The 19,327-nt window shown below is 39.9% G+C and overlaps 2 protein-coding genes across 2 annotated transcripts; one reads left to right on the top strand and one right to left on the bottom strand.

The window, feature by feature from the left end:
* Window positions 1–1,483: 1,483 nt before the first annotated feature.
* On the top strand, window positions 1,484–14,257 carry LOC130685302 (potassium voltage-gated channel protein Shaw-like). Its single transcript, XM_057508587.2, has 14 exons — window positions 1,484–1,744; window positions 6,628–6,991; window positions 8,889–8,997; window positions 9,080–9,150; window positions 11,801–11,954; window positions 12,029–12,060; window positions 12,132–12,181; window positions 12,386–12,473; window positions 12,948–13,055; window positions 13,128–13,259; window positions 13,336–13,411; window positions 13,471–13,758; window positions 13,828–13,956; window positions 14,022–14,257. The coding sequence occupies exons 2-14, from the start codon at window positions 6,659–6,661 to the stop codon at window positions 14,138–14,140; spliced, it is 1,689 nt and encodes a 562-aa protein (XP_057364570.1). The 5' UTR covers window positions 1,484–1,744; window positions 6,628–6,658; the 3' UTR covers window positions 14,141–14,257.
* Window positions 14,246–19,127, bottom strand: LOC130685220 (gamma-aminobutyric acid type B receptor subunit 1-like). The gene is made up of 18 exons (XM_057508476.2): window positions 18,737–19,127; window positions 18,575–18,673; window positions 18,363–18,497; window positions 18,115–18,285; window positions 17,938–18,045; window positions 17,611–17,868; window positions 17,415–17,544; window positions 17,021–17,148; window positions 16,774–16,951; window positions 16,587–16,701; window positions 16,299–16,508; window positions 16,158–16,233; window positions 15,912–16,098; window positions 15,770–15,844; window positions 15,522–15,703; window positions 15,146–15,465; window positions 14,809–15,056; window positions 14,246–14,730 (listed from the first exon to the last, which is right to left on the bottom strand). Exons 1-18 carry the CDS (start codon window positions 18,878–18,880, stop codon window positions 14,690–14,692), a joined length of 2,805 nt encoding a protein of 934 aa, XP_057364459.1. The 5' UTR covers window positions 18,881–19,127; the 3' UTR covers window positions 14,246–14,689.
* Between the last annotated feature and the right edge of the window lie 200 nt (window positions 19,128–19,327).

The raw sequence follows: 19,327 nt of genomic DNA, 5'->3' as shown, positions 1-19,327 counted from the left end.
AGAGGACGATTTTGCCTCTGCCAATCAAAGTTGTTCACTCGACAGCAAACGCGGGATCGTGTTGCTAGTTTCAAATTAGATTTACAATTCCCGCGTGAATAGTGCTGCAAATAATTCAGCAATGACGTTTTTCACATTATACGAGGAAGAAAGCCAGGAGAGGGACCGCAATCAACATGCAGATGTGCTCAGATAGAAGAGATAGCAAGATATATGTCTGAGTGGTGGACTAAAAATGATGGAGGCCTCAGAAGGAAATGTCGCTCATCAGCATTTCAAATACCAGGCAATCTGAATGTAAATTTCAGCTGATACGAGGACTAGAATCGCGTAGGTATATCAACTCCTAAAAATACTTGCCAGCAGAGGACATGTCTCTTCTGCATATCTTTTAAATTTACATTGTTTATCGAAAGGACGAACGTGGCTGCTGCCTGTTGTTCTTGTTCTTTTTCAAATGGCTAGTGAACGTTTCGACTGATGATCACTATAAAGCGGACGCCCACATTTGCCCGAACTGAGCACGCAGAAGGGCTCTTATAGTCGTGACAAATCCCATGTAACGGCCTAAGCAAACCCGTCTCGAGAAGACGTGTCACCATGCCACCAGCTTCTACAGCGGTACCCATCGCCCCCCCCAAAAAAATGCTTTAAAGTAAAGAAGAAGATTTCCCGTATAGATATTACTTGCAATATAAAGTCGTTGCGAACATCACCGATACCAAGTATAGAGCACGCACGCGTATAAATATAACTCGTTCATCCTTTTTGAATCCTTTCTTTTTCTTTCCTTCATTTTGCACAAATGATGCAAAAAAAGGGGATAAAAATCTCATCAGGGTGTGAATGTTTCCCCGTAAAGGCAGCCCATTCAGCAGCTTCATTTTTTCTCTCTCTTTCTACTAAATGCAAAAAGAAAAAGCGATACGTAATAACACACAGGAAGACCTATGAATGAGATAGCGAGCAATCGCACATTACTCATTCGACTAAAAAATGTAAGCCAATAGTCTCTCTATATGCGCAGCGACAGACGTTCTATATACAAATTCTTTCATTACCTAAAGACGTCTAATGCGTATGGCCACTGCTAAAATCGACAGAAGGTCAGGAATAACAATCGATTAATCCGGGAACTAATCTCATTGACACAATCACCATTACGTTCACACGTACAACTCCGCGTTTTCTACTCGTACGTACGTGATGTGTATACAGTAAGGGACGGGAGCTTTTAATCTAAATAGATGCTGTGCAACGTGGTACAGTAGTATGCGCAGACATATAAAGATATTCATTTTAAGCGAATGCAACCGTCAGCCTGGTGCATATAGACAGCACATGCGCCTTCCAATAGCAAATCTATGCTGCGTGAAGAGGCTAAACAGCCACACGGATAATACGCGCAGAGTTTCACAACATGAAAGATGAAGAATTGTTTGCATCAAAGACCAGTCGTGTCTCCCTGACTGTTGCGTGCTGACACCGCCTAGATCTTAAGGCAACAGATTATTTTCGGACAACGTTTTGTCTCTTGTGGATAGTGTTCAGAACTGCAAACGTTTTTTCCCCACAAACATTTGCAAAAGGTTATTTTTTTCCTGCCAGATTTGTTTTATATGTAGCCGCTAATATCGCTCCGTGTCATCCAGTCAACTTGAATCACGCGATATCCATCGACGGAACACGACATCCCATTGATTGGTTTTTCGTCAAGTCTGTCACGTCCACCGGCCGAGCCGAGGTATAATTTGGATGCAAGTATTGCCTGCTGTTCACTTTTAATAGCTAAATAGACATGTCCCCCATTTATTTAGTATATACAGTCCATATATTGTCTATGCGCGCTAAGATGGATTTCGGTTTATGTAGAGCGACGTTCTATACAGTTCAACGTCAAGTTTATATGTGTAAAGAGTTGGCATAGCATGGCATGGCAAAAAGAAACTGAAAAATATGCCAACTAAATTCAATTTATTATAGAGAAATTCTTGTGTGGGCTGGAGTTGACAGTCGTTTTTAGATCGTAAATATTTATAAGTGGGCATTGTTTATTCGATTTGTATAGACGCCGCCAAAAAAAGTATATCAGCTGCCAAAAGGAAGTCTTGGTTTGACTGAACTTTAACTTTATCTTCTCGCTTTTTTTTTTATTATTATATTCTTTATTACGCTTCTTTTGATGCTGGAATAAAGTTGAACTGGCATCACTAATCTTCGTTGCAATTTCCCAATAGAATCACGCGAGAGACTTATCGATAATTCTGTGGCTCCTTTTCATTAAAGTATGGCGATCAATATAATTTTATCCATATAATAATAATGGCGTAATTTAAAATAGTTGGAAGCATTAATGGTGCAACACGAATGTCGAAGTTATAGGCGTGTGTATCTCTGTCTTTGTAACTGATGAGTGAATAACTCCGGATATACTTGAACGACAAAAGGATGAAAGATGAATGAAACACGTCCAACAGCCGGTCGTTTTCTTGGTCTTTCCCCACGTGCCTACACGACACTTTGCTATATATGGCCAACTTTTGCAGTAGGAAATCTATTGAACTGCTCATTTTTCCTTGTCATATTTTTGTGATAATATTATAGATGTTATTTGATACGCTAGCACTTCCTTCAGTTTATTCAAAAAGTAGATTACAAGATGAACAATAAAATTGCAGGTATATCAGCTTACATATCTATACGTTCTGTTTATATCTACCTCGTCTTATACAATTGAAAAGACGGACTCGCGAAATGTTCCCAACGCATACATAAAATGCGCTTGGGAGATCTCTTCGATCGAGACTTTACATTTTAATCTCGTGTACGAAACTTTTCACTTTCTTTTTTAGTATAAAAACACGGAACTGGTTTTACAATAAGAAAAGGGGCAAGAGGATCTGTATGGCTGCTGTGCGAAACTAGACATGAAAGAAAAGGATTTCACACTTCTTGGCTTGTGCATATCGATTTTTCTTTCTAGGCAATATAGCATCTATCAGAGAGCGTAGATCCGCATACGTGCAAATACAAGAAAGCAAAAAAAAATATATATATATATCGTTTTCGATGTTCGCCTTTTTTTTAGCCGGACTAGAATAAATCAGTTTCTTTATAGTGCGATTATCTTCAATATGTTGGCACATGTGGCAGACTGTCAGCACAACAAAAATAAAGAAGAACGATACGATATAACTGTTTGGCAACATGTATAGGAACCAAGAAGCTAACAGAGACTTTTAAACAAATAACAGAATGTAATATATAAAACGTAAATATGATGATTTATGCACATTGGCTTTTGCGATTTGTACAGTAGCTCACAGAAATTAGTAGTGCTATATTCTTTTGTTTTCTTGCTCCGTCTATAAATTTCCAACCCAACGACGCCCTATCGATAGAGATCGGGACAGACTCACATACGTCGAGGTGCTATAACGCAAATTTATACGCACCAGGATAACATGCATGCGTATGAGAAATTTATGCAAAGATGATTTGAGAGCTTTCGGTTCGTCGAGAATAGGAGCTATATAGGCCTACACACACGATCCAATATGTTCTTTCAACAGGAGATGACGAGCTGCTGTCGACTCTAAATTCTTTCAATCGTGAACCAGTTTTCTATATACATTCACGCAGACCAGTCAGCAGGATAGCACCATCTTGTTGTTCGGAGAAATCCTTTGTAATTTTTTTTTTGCTGTAATATAAAGAGAGAGAGAAAAAAAAATTGGTTGGCTATGTACGCTTTGTATTTTCTGCTGCTCGTTCATTTCCTTCGTGCGCCGTGCGTCTCTCCGAAATCAGCCAACTGTAAATAGAAAAAAGATCAATTCCGGTTGGTAAATATATATATAAACATGACGAGGATTGAAGAGTTGGTCATCGATGGATCCTTTTTCCCACTATATCCAACGTAACTTCTCTTCCACTGTTTGTTTCATTTATAGAAAATATAGGGGCGGTGAACACACGCACACCAAGTGCACTGTTATCTTTTTTATATCTATATATTGACAGACGATAGTGCTATGAAAACAAAGGAGAAAATATTTGTTTCGTTTGATTTGTTTTTGACGCGTTTCTGCCGCTGGATCGAAGAGAAACCGGTGAATCATCGGGATGACTTTTATCTTGATATTTGTTCGATCCGTCTTCTCAGCAGCCATCTGTGTGTTCCTTCAGTGGAGCTTTGATTAAAACTGTTATATTCAACAAAGCGATCAGCTAACGATTCTTCGTCCGGGACTTTGGTCGGCAAGATTTTCGGGACTTGTTTCACATCTACACGAGTAAGCGAGCTAACGTTATTAGAAGTTGAGTTCCTGAAAATCTATAATGTATGAGACACATGAATAGTTCAGTTGATTGCATCGCTATGTGTTGGAGTTTAAATGTTTTCCTGTCAAGGGCCCATCCACTCATTTCTTACATGTGAACTTTTTTATATTGTGTTGGCTGAAAGTTATTGCTGCATGGGTTTACCGAAAACGCTGCCGCTAGCTAAAAATTGGGTAGACAAACACGTCATAATACAAATATGTCTCTTGCACATTCTTTCCCCGCATCTGTATGCTGACGCTGTTCAACTTTTCGCTGATATTTTACATCCTGCTTGATCTTGTCGCAAGGAATCCTTCTTTATAACTCAGAAGCTCTCTGCGTTTTGACAATAACATCAGCTCTATTCATTCGTAGTAATGATATTGTTGAAATTTGTGTTAGCTTCCATGCCTAATGTACAGCACCATAGTTTCGCCGCGCTTATCCAACCAAATACCAAAAACTCGTGGAGAAAATGGATGGGTTATCGAAGACTCCCTTTGATTCGTAGCTCTGTCTAATCTCCTGGATACCCATCAGTTGAATTGAATTAATTAAGGAAGCCTCGCCTTCTTTTCCTGCATTATATGGGGGAGTAAATACCGTCTAGTCACTACAGCTAAAGGCTTCGCGCATCATACATAGATCTTACTACCATACACGTTCCATGGTATTCTCGAATAATTGCCTCGGCTAAAAGCTTCTGTATCAGACACGTAAACCGCACGTCTAAAATGACGGGTAATGCTACCAGAGGGACTACCGCTAATAATATCATTTTGATACTTTGTAGCCTATATATTCACGGAGCAGTAAGATGCCTAGGCTGCATCCATACAGCCTCATTTAATTAAATAATTTTTTTTGTCTAAATGAGCTGCCTACTGAGTATAAGCTATAAGGAGGCGGGCAAAAGCCATACATGTCTGTCTATTATATGGTGGAACAAATACTGGTCTTTGTTAGCTACTCGCAATCATCATCGCTGCTTAATGATTCCTTTAATTGGTCAACCCAATTATACCAACCTAACTGTTTTGTAGGCATAAAGGTTTTTAAGTAACAGTTATTTAGAAACATTTGCAACTTGTTTTTTACTTAAGTGCAGTTCAATTGGATGTGGCACATAAATCTTGGAAGCTTATCGTTTGGATGCATTCACCGTCCATTGGATGACGATGCTTTCTCTATTATTTTTAAAGGCTCTACCCATGGATGGTGTGATCCCATTTCTCATAGTCTTTTTCATATCCTAACAGCTGGAGATATTTCACGTTTGCCTTGCCATACAACATGTAGGCCATCTTTTTTTTTCGTTTATATAGCACCTCGAAAAAAGAGATAAATTTTTTTTCCCCACTCGGTAAGTAATGGTAAAGTCAGTGGCGGGTTGTTCGAGATATTTCAATCGAAAAAAAAAAATTGAACGTTAAAAAGAAGTTTATATGCTGATATATGTACGTGTGATAAGAAGCAAGAAAAAAAATGATGCGTTCTACCCACCATCGCTTTTATATTCAATGATCCTTGGCTCCTCTCTCTTATATAATACCCAAAAGAAAGTTATTCGATTTAACGGCCCATTTGAAAAGAACACCCAACTAATATACATTCCGTATATACATAAAGACCTAAAGGCTTTTTTCAGCAACCACTCGACATTGAACATCGATCGATACGTCTACACGTATACATCTATATACTGTAGGTTAAAACATTACAAAAGAAATACATTCATTATGCTATCGTCAAAGAGCGCCCCTTATCCGAAATGCTAAGAAAACGGGCCTCGTATATACAAAGCTGCAGTTTCGTATGAAAACAGACTTCTTTCCTTGGTTGTACGTCTATTATTTCAGGATAGGGTACGGCAAACGAGAGATTCAAACAAGAAAATCTCTTAGACCAATTTGCCATGTCCGATCGTTTTCGAAGCCAGTCTTATTATTTTCTCCCGTCAATCGAAAACAACCAAACAAGGATAAGCTCCACTATGAAACAAAAACGAATCATTTCTTTTTTTTTGTCGATAACATTGTTACAAGTTGATTGTTGCGGAAGAATATAGAGTATAAAAAACAATATAATTTTGTAGGACGAAATTTCCTGTACGAATTACACGTCCCCTATACATCAGACGATCAAAGTAGAGCAATCAGTGCCCCTCGGACGGAGGGCATAGTTTCCAACGATTATTTTTTTTTTTTTGTCAAAAATAAAATAAATAAATGTGTTCAACTTGAGGCATTTCAAAACAATCATTTTTCAATTAAACGTGTTGTATATTTTTGTGAATATCAGCGTATAGGCACTCGACCGAGTGGATGAAATTATGGCAATGGACGGCGAGAACCGGATCGTGCTGAACGTGGGCGGAATCCGATTCGAGACGTACAAGACGACTTTGAAAAAGATCCCGGCCACAAGATTGTCGAGGCTGACCGAAGCCCTCGTCAACTATGACCCGATCCTTAACGAATACTTTTTCGACCGGCATCCGGGCGTCTTCTCGCAGATCCTCAACTATTACCGCACCGGCAAGCTCCACTACCCGTCGCATGTTTGCGGGCCACTCTTCGAGGAGGAGCTCGAATTTTGGGGACTCGACTCCAATCAAGTCGAGCCCTGTTGCTGGATGACTTACACCGTCCACCGCGACACGCAGGTATCCTTTTTTCTTTCTTAGAATATGAAATCGACATCGAATGCCAACATAGAAATAAATTCAAAGTGCGTCGAACTCGTAACACGACAAATCAGTAGACATACACAGAAAACGTGACTTCCATGCAGCATTCAATTATACGAAGGCCGAGCAACGATGCGTTATATAATGTTCAAAGAAAGCAAAAAGTTAGACAGTTGGTCGGAGGTTATTCGACTGGAAAGGGAAAACAATTTTCTGTATTCATCTTCGGCGCGGGAAATTCAAAATAGTTCGCAACTTTTTGTGACAATCGATGAATTATAGCTTTATTTCTTTCTGTCCGTTTCTATAAACGTTTTGTATCGATCGTCTTTCTTTAGAATCTACAAAAAAACTCTCTAAATTCGAGCAGGAATGATTCATATGTTAACACGTAGTCATCGGAGAGTTTCAGTCAGGCGTCTATCCACGCGATAATAGTTTTTGTGTTGTTCACCATCTGTTATCGTGTGATTGGCTAGATCGTTAACATTACGAATGACTTATAGCAGCATATCTTCAATGAAAATATCCAGTCCATTTTGCTGAGCTTCTATTCCCTGCGTACCAAACCAATCAGGCATTGGCGAAACTCAACCGACCAGACCATTATTCGACAATAGATTGGCTTCGTTTTTGATTCACGGCACTAACTTGTAGCCACTACACACAAGCTATTAACGCCCAGCAAGGAACACGGTACACATAGAAACTCGTGGGCTGTTGGGTTTGCTATCTTGTAATAATCATGCCAAAACCAAGCGAAATGAAATTGATCCATCCGAGCGGATGATGGGGAACAAAAGATGCCGCACTAGACTAGGGAATATTCCACGCCAGATTTAATTAAATCTATGCATAGAAATACGGAAGTCCACTGAGTGACATGTGATACACGTCGTTCCCTGACTTCTGAAACACCTAACAATAGACTTGCATCTTTTTGGCATAACGATGACGTCATGGCTGACATTATCCACAAATTAGACGAAACCTCGGTGTATTTTTATTTGTTTAAAATAGCTTTTACCGGACGGGCTTTTTAGTTGATTCTTATGATGGAGTTAGGAGTAATAAGAGGCTGAGGGGAAAAATGACTAAACGCAGGGAGTGCGAGAACTTTGAAATGGGCAAGTTAACAAGATCGAGAGTTGATTGCTAAACAGGAAGACGTGCTGCCCAACATTTCTCTTTTTAGTTTTCTTTATTGATTTCTCCACATCCTTGATGTTCTCTCAATATCCAAAAACTCCAAAATGAGAGCGGCTGCTTCGATTCAACTTCCCGAGGCCCAGGGCAAATGTTTCGTTATCACGAAAACTTTCTTCCCTAGGACGGAGTGTGCACAGCAAATAGGGTGGTGATATTGACAAGTAAAATGTACACATATTACATGGGATCGCGTTTCCAACACTTTGGCCTTCCTTCATCACGTCCCCATGATGAATCCTCTCAGACGCCTTCAAATCAAACAATAAATAGATCGGTATAGCCGTCCCTTTAACTCTATAAGAACAGCCGAGTCCAGCAGTAATAAATAAGATGGTCGCGGTTGTCTAGTGTGCAACTGAGAAGAGAAACTAGACGGAACGGGATTTCCCGTTTTCTAGTTGGATAATTTTCCGGGGGGCGATTTATTTTCAATTGAGCAGAGGGGAAACGACAAGCCAAGTGATATGAATCGATCGTGAAGAACCGTCGTGAGCTAAAGTGATAGAAAAAACATTATTTCGATCAAGTTCACCAGCACCGCATTTTTCATAAAAAAAAGGGAAGTGAAAATGTCACGAGTTTGATTTTTAATCAAACGGGAGTGGGGTCGAATGCGTCCACTATTGGATTATTTAAATTTATTCTTTTTTTCTTGCTATAATAGCAAACACTGGCCATTTTGGACAAACTGGACATCGAAACGGAGAAGCCAACGGAAGAGGAGATTGCCAGAAAATTCGGCTACGAAGAAGATTACCTGGCCGGACGCCTTAGTAAGAAAGAAGAAAGGAAACCTTTTATTGCTACATATTAAAATTACTACCAATATATATATATTTTTCTCTACTAAAAAAGGTTTATGGCAGCGATTCAAGCCAGCCACATGGTCGCTGTTTGACGAGCCCTACTCATCTCTCCCGGCCAAGGTAAAAACACATCACTACAAATGTCTTCGTCCCACGTTTTTGTACGTACCCCTTTTCATTTCGATGCACTGGTGGGCTACGTCTATAATGGTGGACAATCAATAAACCGACCAATTTCTAACCGCCGGCGCACACCCCGTAGTGCGAATAAAGCGGGTAGAGTGGCTATCAAGTTAAAAAGAAAGGGTGGCATCCAACAACTTGCTTTTTTTTATGGAATGTCGTTTGACTGGCTTTTTAAAATAAATAACCTCTGTTTTCAGGTTAACCATTCGTATCAGCAAATTCAGGGAGATGCTGCGCTACCGTCTAATGGCCACTTAGAAATTGCACTTCAAACCCCACATAAACAAAATTGAACTTTTCAAACGAAAAGTTCTGAAATTACGAGTCATACGTAAAAATGAAGTAGATATCGTAATATACGTTTAATTCAGTATCGTAATGCTGCATAATTTGCCATATTTATTTTTAGCGAAAAAAAAAATAAGCCCGACTTTTTAAGCCCGACTTTTAGTACAAAAGTTTGGCTTGCAATTTTTGACCAGAAATTCGATTAAACCTAATCTATGATAACCAATATTAAACGCAGATTACCAAATAGTTGCATGTACAGTTTGATTTTGAGAAATTTTCGTCTACGAGACTTCAAAGGCAGCTGTCGTGATTTGCTCATTCTATCGCATATGAAAAAAGCAATTAAAATAAGTTGTTGTTTGTTCGTTCCATCATCCTTTCGTCTGTAAACGACGTTCTTTTTTTTTTTTTACTAAGTGCAGGAATTAATATGGAAGGATATTTCCGATAGACGTGTAGCGTTGACAGTGACGAAGAGGATTTTGGTGGTAACTTTGAGGACAAATCGTTTTACTGACACTCGCCTCATTAGCGATTGCAAGTGATGCGATGCAATTTTTTACCAGACAGAGAGCACGCAATATGCCAAGAGAGATCGAAAATACTACGATAATAGATAGAGGATAGAAGAAAAAAGCCTAATGCCTAGCCCTTGCATTTAAGCGATTTATTTTCCTCTTTGCGTTGCATGGACGCAAAAGTTACGAAAAGCTAATTATCGACCATTAGTACAGGGATAATCCAGAGACATTTCACGTTTCATTATCTTTCCTTTTCTTCACATAAATTTGAAAATCCCTTTTATTTTAATCTTTCGTTTTGCTTGACGCCTACGTAATTTCGTCTCACCATTTTCGGGATTTTGAATGCCAAACTTTTAAATCATGAAACAGAAAAAGGGAAACAAAGACATGGACGATATTTCAGTGAATCAGATGCAGCGTGTACCAAAGACGATGAAAAATACAATTTTTTAAAGTATGAAAGACAATGAAAAAAATGTCGTGGTTTGCTCGAGTACTGTTCATGTAGAGATTGTCAAACGAAGGGCGGCGGACTTTGTCGAGCGTGAATAACCAAACTGCATAATGTCTGTTTATATTGTTTTTATTCTCCAACACATATGAAATGGACTAGTCTTTTGTATTGGTTTTTTCTCCTTCCTCCTTTATTCTATAGAATACGAGGCAAATTCAAGATCAGATTGGTTGTAAAAGGACGAACGGCATCAAAAGTTTGGGTCGAGAGGGGGCGGTTAGATGCGCTGAAGAGCCAGATGGCAGTGAAGCTTTTCTCGAAAAATACGGCCGAATAAACAAGAATTATAGAATATACAAGATCGGACAGAGCCAGAGAAAAGAGAGCTTTTCCTAACGTTTATAGACTGGCAAAATGGGCGTTACAATACGTAATATATACTCCCTTTCGCGGCACAGGATCGTGAATGATTGGAAGCCTCCTCTTTTGGAAGGCCAGCATACAATCCAGGATTTTATTTTATAGATTTTCATTCGTTCCATTCTGTGGAAGAATTTCAAGGAATAAGGAAACTTACGTTTTTGTATTGGACTTCATCTTTCCCATACAGTCCCAGCGATACCAATACGATCTTCTTATTTTGGTTTCCCGTGCACTTAAGGCCGATGTCATAGAGTTTCTCCCTTTTATGTGCAGCAGCACAAGAGCAAGATGAAAAACCACTAGTGACGATCAAAACAGTAAACAGAGTTGACAAACTTCGACCCAAAAACTTTTCTTTTTTTTTTATGTACTTTTCTCCAATAAAGTCAGCACGATACCGACAGATTTTTCGTATTAGTGGGCGTAAAAGAAAAACCATGGCCAAAATGCAAAGGGAACACCCAAGTGACTTGGGAGTAAATATCCCCGTTGCGTTCACAGAGCACGAAGTCTCGTTTTCCCAATACCTGAAATTCCAAGTTTTACGCACAGGTACTTCTCTCTAACCCTATACAAGAGTTTTGAAAATCAATGATTGAAATGGCTAAAGTGCAAAACGAGGCGTCGCATTACCCCTGAATTCCCAAACGCACATAAAAATCTAATAATGCCTATGGCTGCCTACGGAAGCATGACATTCAGTATGTAAATCAGTAGATGGATGCAACATTGTACGACCCACATACGTCAGCTAAAACTTAACTACGACGAACACATCCTTCCCTTTCGCAATGTCGTGAATTTATTTATTATACATACATTTACGTATAATGGTTAAAATAGGTGTACTTGTAACTACCATCATTAAATTAAAAAAAAAATCCATTTCAAGGGGGTGGCAGTCATTTCCGTCTTCTTCATCTGTGTCTCGGTCCTCTCGTTTTGTCTGAAAACACATCCGAGCATGCGAGTGCCCTTTCTCCGCAATATTACCGTCAGCGGACCGGGCAATTCATCCTATTTCTTGCTGGACAAGGTTAAGACTGGTAAATATTCAATGGCTTAATGTCCTTCGCCAAACAATAAATCTAATAACGTGATTTCTCTCTGATTATTGGAGAACCGCACGAGGCTTTCTTCTACGTTGAACTGGTATACGTGTTTTTCCTTGTTCTGTTTGCGCAACAACACAAAGTATTGACTCGGCGGGGTTTTAATTGCAGGTCTGCAATATCTGGTTCACGCTGGAGATTTCCATTCGGTTCGTTGTCAGGTATGGTGTTTACCTGTTCACCTTCGTTAATGAAGATGCATGCGGGATTGCGTTATGCATACACTATAATCTACATACAGCATACGTACAAAACCAGGAGGTTACCTGCTGTACATTGTTTCATTTATATTAATTCAGGGAATGGTTGACCTATTAATTTGTTGTCTCACTGTCTTATATGCACGTTCTTGTCTGAAATTTCAGTCCGGACAAGTGTGAGTTCCTGCAGTCGCCCGTCAACGTCATCGATCTAGTGGCCACTCTGTCCTTCTACACCGACATGCTCTTACAGGCGAAATTAGATGTGACGATTCATTATTTGCATAGTAATCACTCTGATAACCTATGAACAAAATCGGATTTTTCAAACGAAAAAATTCTGAAATTACGAGTCATACGTAAAAATGAAGTAGATTTTCGTAATTTACGTTTAAATTAGTATCGTAATGCCGCATAATTTGACATATTTATTTTTAGCAAAAAAAAAAAAAAATAAAAAAAAAATAAGCCCGACTTTTTAAGCCCGACTTTTTAAACCCGTACAAAAGTTTGACTTGCAATTTTTGACCAGAAATTCGATTAACTCTAATCTATTATAATCAATATTAAACGCAAATTACCAAATAGTTGCATGTACAGTTTTATTTTGAGAAATTTTTCGTTTATGATACTTGACTGAGAATAATCACTCTGATACACATAATCAAGTAGCAATGCTAGGCGGTTGACTTACTCTCACTTTGTGTTTTGATGTGCGGGCGTACAGGAACTGGCCCATCATGTCGACAATGCGGACATCCTCGAATTTTTCTCAATCATCCGCATTTTGCGTTTGTTTAAACTGACCCGACATTCTCCAGGTCTCAAAATCCTCGTAAGTGTCAAAGATAAAACTGACCAACACTTACATTTAAATAATCTTTGTTGTATTCTATTTCAACACGAGATTCACACGTTCAAAGCGTCTGCTAAAGAATTGACGCTACTCGTCTTTTTCTTGATGTTGGGCATCGTCATCTTCGCCAGCCTCGTCTACTATGGCGAACGACTTCAGGCCAATCCACACAACGACTTCAAAGTAAACAATTCACAGCAATAATAAATGATTTGGATTGACTTGTTTTTTTTTTTTTTGCTTCGATGGTCTAATGTAGAGCATCCCCGAAGGTCTTTGGTGGGCTATCGTAACTATGACTACCGTCGGTTATGGAGATATGGCACCCAAAACATGTAGGAGCAAATCATAATAACGTAAAATCAAATGCGAATATCGTTCACGTTTCTTGCAGATGCTGGGATGTTTGTTGGCGCCTTGTGCGCTCTGGCTGGCGTGCTCACCATCTCGCTGCCCGTGCCCGTCATCGTTTCCAACTTCTCAATGTTTTACAGCCACACGCAGGCTAGGTCGAAATTACCAAAGCGGAGACGAAGGGTGTTGCCCGTCGAGCAGCCACGAAATAGGAAGCAGAGAATACCCGACCGTACCAGCAATAATCAGCAAAGCAGGGCGGATGGAATCGGGCGTCGCTTTGCTGCTGGCACTACGAAATTGACGCAACCTTTCATTAATCGACTCGGTTTGTTCTTCTTCTTTTATTTCAATGATTACATTATTAAGTAATGATAATCATATCTAAAAAAAAAAGGTTACCTGAATGGCTCAACTTCTGAGAGTCCAGCAGTTGTGGTTGCTCCACTTGGCGGTGTAACATCCAAAATCCCTGGACCACTACTACGGGTAAACACTGGAGGAGGAGATTCCAAGACTCTTCACGGTACGTACATTAAGTTCTGCGTGAAAGGAAGCTACCTAAATTATTGCTATGAACGACCTCAACAGTGCCAGTGATTGTGGCCAGCAGTCCGCCTCCGGCCCATCAGGACATTGTCAGCTTCAGAAGTCAAGATTGTTGTGTATCTTCTGGCAATGGCAAATCTGGACAAACCTATGCTTTATAAATACGATTCGTTTTCGTCGTTCTTTGACTGTTTGCTTTCTTGGTTGAACGTGTTCTTATTAACTTTTTTCGTAACTAAAGTAATACAATACACGGAAGCATTGCATGACTTTAACAACTCGAAGTGTATTCTTCTTTATACTTTATGTAAATAGACAAATGATTGATATAATATATAGCTGTCTGCTACAAGAGTCAAGAAGAGAGATGAGCGTACGCACACAATAGGATGGATGAAATGGTTCGCGTTCCTAACAACACTTGATATACATAGAGAATTAGACAACACCAAACCGGGCGACGAAAAGTATTGTTTAAATTCATTTTCTTTTAAATAAGACGAAAAACAATTTTCCAGTGGACGTGGAAAATGGACATGGTGAAATGGAAAGCGTAAAACACGAAACATCTTTTTGCTCCTCAGACAGCTAATGTCCTAGACTAATTTTAATCTAATAATATTTAACATTAAAAACGAAATCAAATTGATAGCGGAAGGGCTAGGAGAAAAACAAATGGCGCAGGCATCGGCGAGGAATAACTGATAGAATCATAAATAAGATTCTTCTGGACTACGTGCCGCTCCTCCTCCTGTCCGAAACAAGAAAGAGATCAATCAACCATGAATAGAAAAAAAATCTATTGAAAGAAGAAAGAAAAGGTCGTTACTTTGGAACATGGGACTATCCGTGATTTTCTCAATCAATTCAACACCAGCCACGCATTCTTCCTCGTATTCTTCCTGATCATCTCCACTACCATCCACGACTTGCTCGTTGAACACCAACGTCGTAGGCGTGGCTGACGAAGCCGTATCCGTCACGATTGTTTCCGTACAATGTATCTTCATTATCCCGACTCCCACTCGCGTCTTGTTAGGTAGCATTTCCATGGAGGAGGTAGAAAATCTAACCTCACTAAATAACATTGATAAAAAAGACAAAACAAGTTATAGTGAAAAAGAAAGAAAAAATAAGCCCTTTTGTTTCTTAATTCAATAATCAACCTATTTTTCTTGGCTGGAGGAAGATGGATAGTTGTAGTTCGCGTTGATCCACTCATGGGCGGAGTGGAGACGGTTGTGTTGTTCGCGGTGCTAACGATGGGACTTGGCGTGACTCCATTGACATTGACGGACGCGTTCCGCTCAAGCAGTCGCTGATTGAGCAGCTTGAGCTTGTGTTCACGGGATGCAATCAGCTGCTGAAGCTGTTCATTTTCTTGCTGCAGTTTTCGGTAGCGTTCTTCCTCCTCCTTGGAAACTGTTTGATCCGTCTCGTCATCGCCGTCTCCCGGTCTGTCCGGATTCCGCACCACTTCGACCACCTGATGAAAATGTGGTATTAGATTTCAAACCAAAGCAAATGGTGTCAATGAAGTACTTTGGGTACGAAGATGAGTGCCATTGAAATGAAGCAACAGAACGCCAATGCAGCTGTTACAAACGCGAAACTAGCGTCCGCCTGCGAGGAAATAACCAGACTAACCGGAGCCGTAATCAAGCAGAGGACGACGACGTTGTAAATCGACATGCCGACGTAGCGAGAATCATTAATGGAGCGGACTGGAAAAATAATTACAACAATAAGACGGCTGATCATGTTTTGCTATTTACAGCCTGATTTTTTACCTTTCATGCTACGTGTTTCATAGGCGAGAAATAAACCAAAAATAAGCAATAGCCCTTTGTACCCGTAGACGACACCTGATGGGAAATATTTTCACAGCAAATTATGTTGGCTGATGTTTCATTTTATATTTATTACAAATACCTAGCCAAATGTTTTGATGTTTGCTTTCACAATGTTCCATACTGGGTCGTATTTTGATGTCTTCTTCCGTGTCGGTGGGATTCTCTAATTGGAAATTCTCCAGCGTACGGATCTGAGGGTCGACTATAGCCCAGATAGTCAGAATCAGGACATCAATGAAGCCTAATCCAACCAACACCCAATCGACCTACATAGACTTCGTATGATCAAGATGGACCGTCGTTTTTCATAAATAAGAAGGCACACCTTTGATTTAGCGGACTGAGTTCGACTTTTCTTTTCCTTCATTTTACTTGTTTCTTCTTTTGATTTAGTGGATTGCCTGATGGAGATGCAAATTCAATAAATGCGTTTTTGAGGGTAACTCAGTAAAATAAATCATCATACCGGTGAACGCGCCAGACTTTAGAGAACATTGCGCCAAAAGCCAAAGTAAATCCAAGACAAAGAAGCCAAGCTCTTAATTGGCAAACGATGGGGAAGTGTACGACTGGCACCGAATCACCATCCATTCCAAGCAGAATGACGCTGCTCAGCAACAGCACGATGCCAACTAACATAACGTTATTGCATGCCGGCTGAGATAGCTCGATCAATCTGTTTTTAAATTAGCCAAAGGTAGAAATTAGTTAACTCTTGTTCTGGAAGAAAAAATCTTAAGTAAAAGTCCTATACTTTTGTTCCCGATAAACTAGGTTAAAAATGATGAGACCAATGGCGGCAGCAATGCCAACGCTGGAGACGAGACTCATGGTAACAAATAGACCAAACGACACCGTCCTTAGTTTGTCTATTAAAAAATAATTTTTATGTTTTAATTGTAAGTTTAGTTTAAAGAAAAAAAAACAACGAGCTATACTACCAATAATAATTGTCCGATCCTGTGGGATTTTTCCAGCAATCCAACGCGCTTCAGCTAACCAAGTCAAGTTGTCCGTTTGGGTATCGTAATATCCCACTTTATTGTATTGGCCGTTGATCATTTGTTCAATCAAGGTCCAGGCAATACGGTCACCTTTTGAACTGAAAGCCACCGTTCCCTGTGTTAAGTAGAAGATACGTATCTTTAGCGTTATTGAAAGGACCCAACAGAAAGAAAACTACAGTACCGACACTCCGAGGAACTGTGTAGCGTTCATGGCCGAATAAATTTCACCAGCGCTAACGGCATCATTGTACGTAAAATCGTCGAGTGATCGGCCTCTTTCAGCCAAACGATGCATTGTTCGGTTGAGTGCTAGCAGAGTGAACCGTACACGTTAAATTAACGATTATACGACCAAACGTAAACAGAAAAGTTTAGGGAAAACTTAACCTGTTTAACTTTCATGCGGGAGGGGACAGGGGATTTTTGCAGACACTGGTGCAGTCCGGAAAGGCAGTGAAAGCCAAAACTTAGAAAAATTTAACGCCAGTGATAAAACGAAAACTGAAAAATGTTTCCGGATAAAAAGGAAATGAAATATAACTGAAATTAAAGAAATAACAATCACGGGTACACACCCAGAGCAACGGCCCAAACCGCATCATAAGCAAGCGGTGCTTCTTGATATCCATCTGGGAAACGGACCGTAACATCGTGGCCGTTTTTTAGTAGCTCAGCGTTCAGGCGTTTGCGATAATCTTCTACTGTCTTAGTTACCAAATAATGCCATGGAATTAAAGGAAGTTTTTCAACTAAGCGATTAGATAGCAATACCATTCCAGAAATGGTCCTTTGATTATCTTGATTCCAGTTCAGTGCTTCGGTAGTCAAGTGGCCTTCGGCCGCCTCTTTCATTTGTTCGCGCGTGCATTCGATTTTCTCTTGGGCAAGATTGGCTTCGTACCAATTGTCTTCGTACCAACCAATGAAAAACCAAACGTAGCTAGATCCATACAATCCTTGTTTGTACATTTCGCACAGTACTCGGCGAGCAGCTACCACGTAAAATAAGCCCACGATGATTCGAGCGTCCTGAGAACGACAAGGAAACGGCTTATTAGCAAATGTGGTATTTCCTAGATGGAAAAATGTGTTGTTTGCCTGGCGACGGAGGTTACGGACGGACTCGCTAGGATCATTCAGAAAACTCTGCCGAGTTACTATCTCGATTCCCGATTCCCTGCATCGGGTTTCCAGGTCCTCCACAGTCTAACGATAAGTAATACTTGTAACAGGTAATCAAAGTATAACAACCGAGGCAACATGGGACAGTCTTACCGAAATGAAAACCTCTTCGGCCTGCTGCAGAATCGCTATCCGTGACCAGCCAAAATTTTGAAGAATTTTTACACGAGTTGGGTTGTGAACAGTGGCTGAAGGATGAGTCCGAAACAGTGTAGGAAACCGTTGTCGATTAGAAAGCGCTGGCGAGCTGGCACCATAAGATAGCTTTAAACAAATAAATAAATAAAAATAAATAATAAATGATTCAAAAAGGATGACTGGTCAGGAAGTGAGTATGATACCACAACAAGGTTCCACATTTTGGCTGCCTCGGCTACAGTTGTGCAAACTGTGGAACATCCAGCTAAAAGCATAAGTTTCTGCGGAGGTTTATACAGAAGATCATACATGACCAATGCTCCTAGTCCTGGCTCGCACTGCACAATGAGAAAACATAAATTTTGGAAGTTTTATTTCGTAGTTACATGCTAATATGAAAATAACAAATTCATACTTCACTGTCATTCCAATGTAATTTGAGTTTATATCCTGGCAGAAGATCAAATCTGGAATTTACATCCTCCAAAGCCATCATAGCTGAAGGTTGGCAAGCCTTTACAAGTTACAGTTTACATACAAAAATGAAATACAAATATCATTAGAACAAACTTCATACCATGCCTCCTTGCCATCCTTCAGTTCCATTTATTGGGAAAATGCCACCAATATGAAGCACTTTGTTTTTGGGAGGCCATTTGTGGCAATCGGCAACCGTAGTAATAACAATGACCACGAAAATAATAAAGCGGAATTCTGACATATTTGTAAGTAAGGTAAACAAACGGGAGACGAAATGTCACAACCGAGACACTGCTTGTGGCTACTGAGGAAAATCAGAATTTGTTTCTTAAATGTTAATCCCACGCTTAGATACAATTTCTTTGTTGGAAAGAGATCAAAGGTGCAATATTTGTAACCATATGCGACAACCAATTCATCATGTATTCGATGGCTAACACCTGGACGCATAAATGGTATGTTATGAACTACCGATTCACCGAGAACTAAAACTTTGGGGAACGGAAAAGGTTTTATTGATTGGAAGCAAACTAACTTAACAAGTTAAGGCCCAGCATCGGCGCGACGCCCTAGTGTCCTAAACAAAGAGGTCTCTGCATACCATTTGTCAGATGTGTCGTGGCCTGGCCTTGTTGAGTTACTTTGGGATGAAAACAAATTTGCGGGATCAAAACAAAACGTTGAATCA

This window comes from Daphnia carinata, chromosome 3, assembly GCF_022539665.2.
Source record: "Daphnia carinata strain CSIRO-1 chromosome 3, CSIRO_AGI_Dcar_HiC_V3, whole genome shotgun sequence".
NCBI lineage: Eukaryota > Metazoa > Arthropoda > Branchiopoda > Diplostraca > Daphniidae > Daphnia > Daphnia carinata.
Note: the sequence above shows the minus strand (reverse complement) of the source record. Positions and strands in the feature narration are given on the sequence as shown.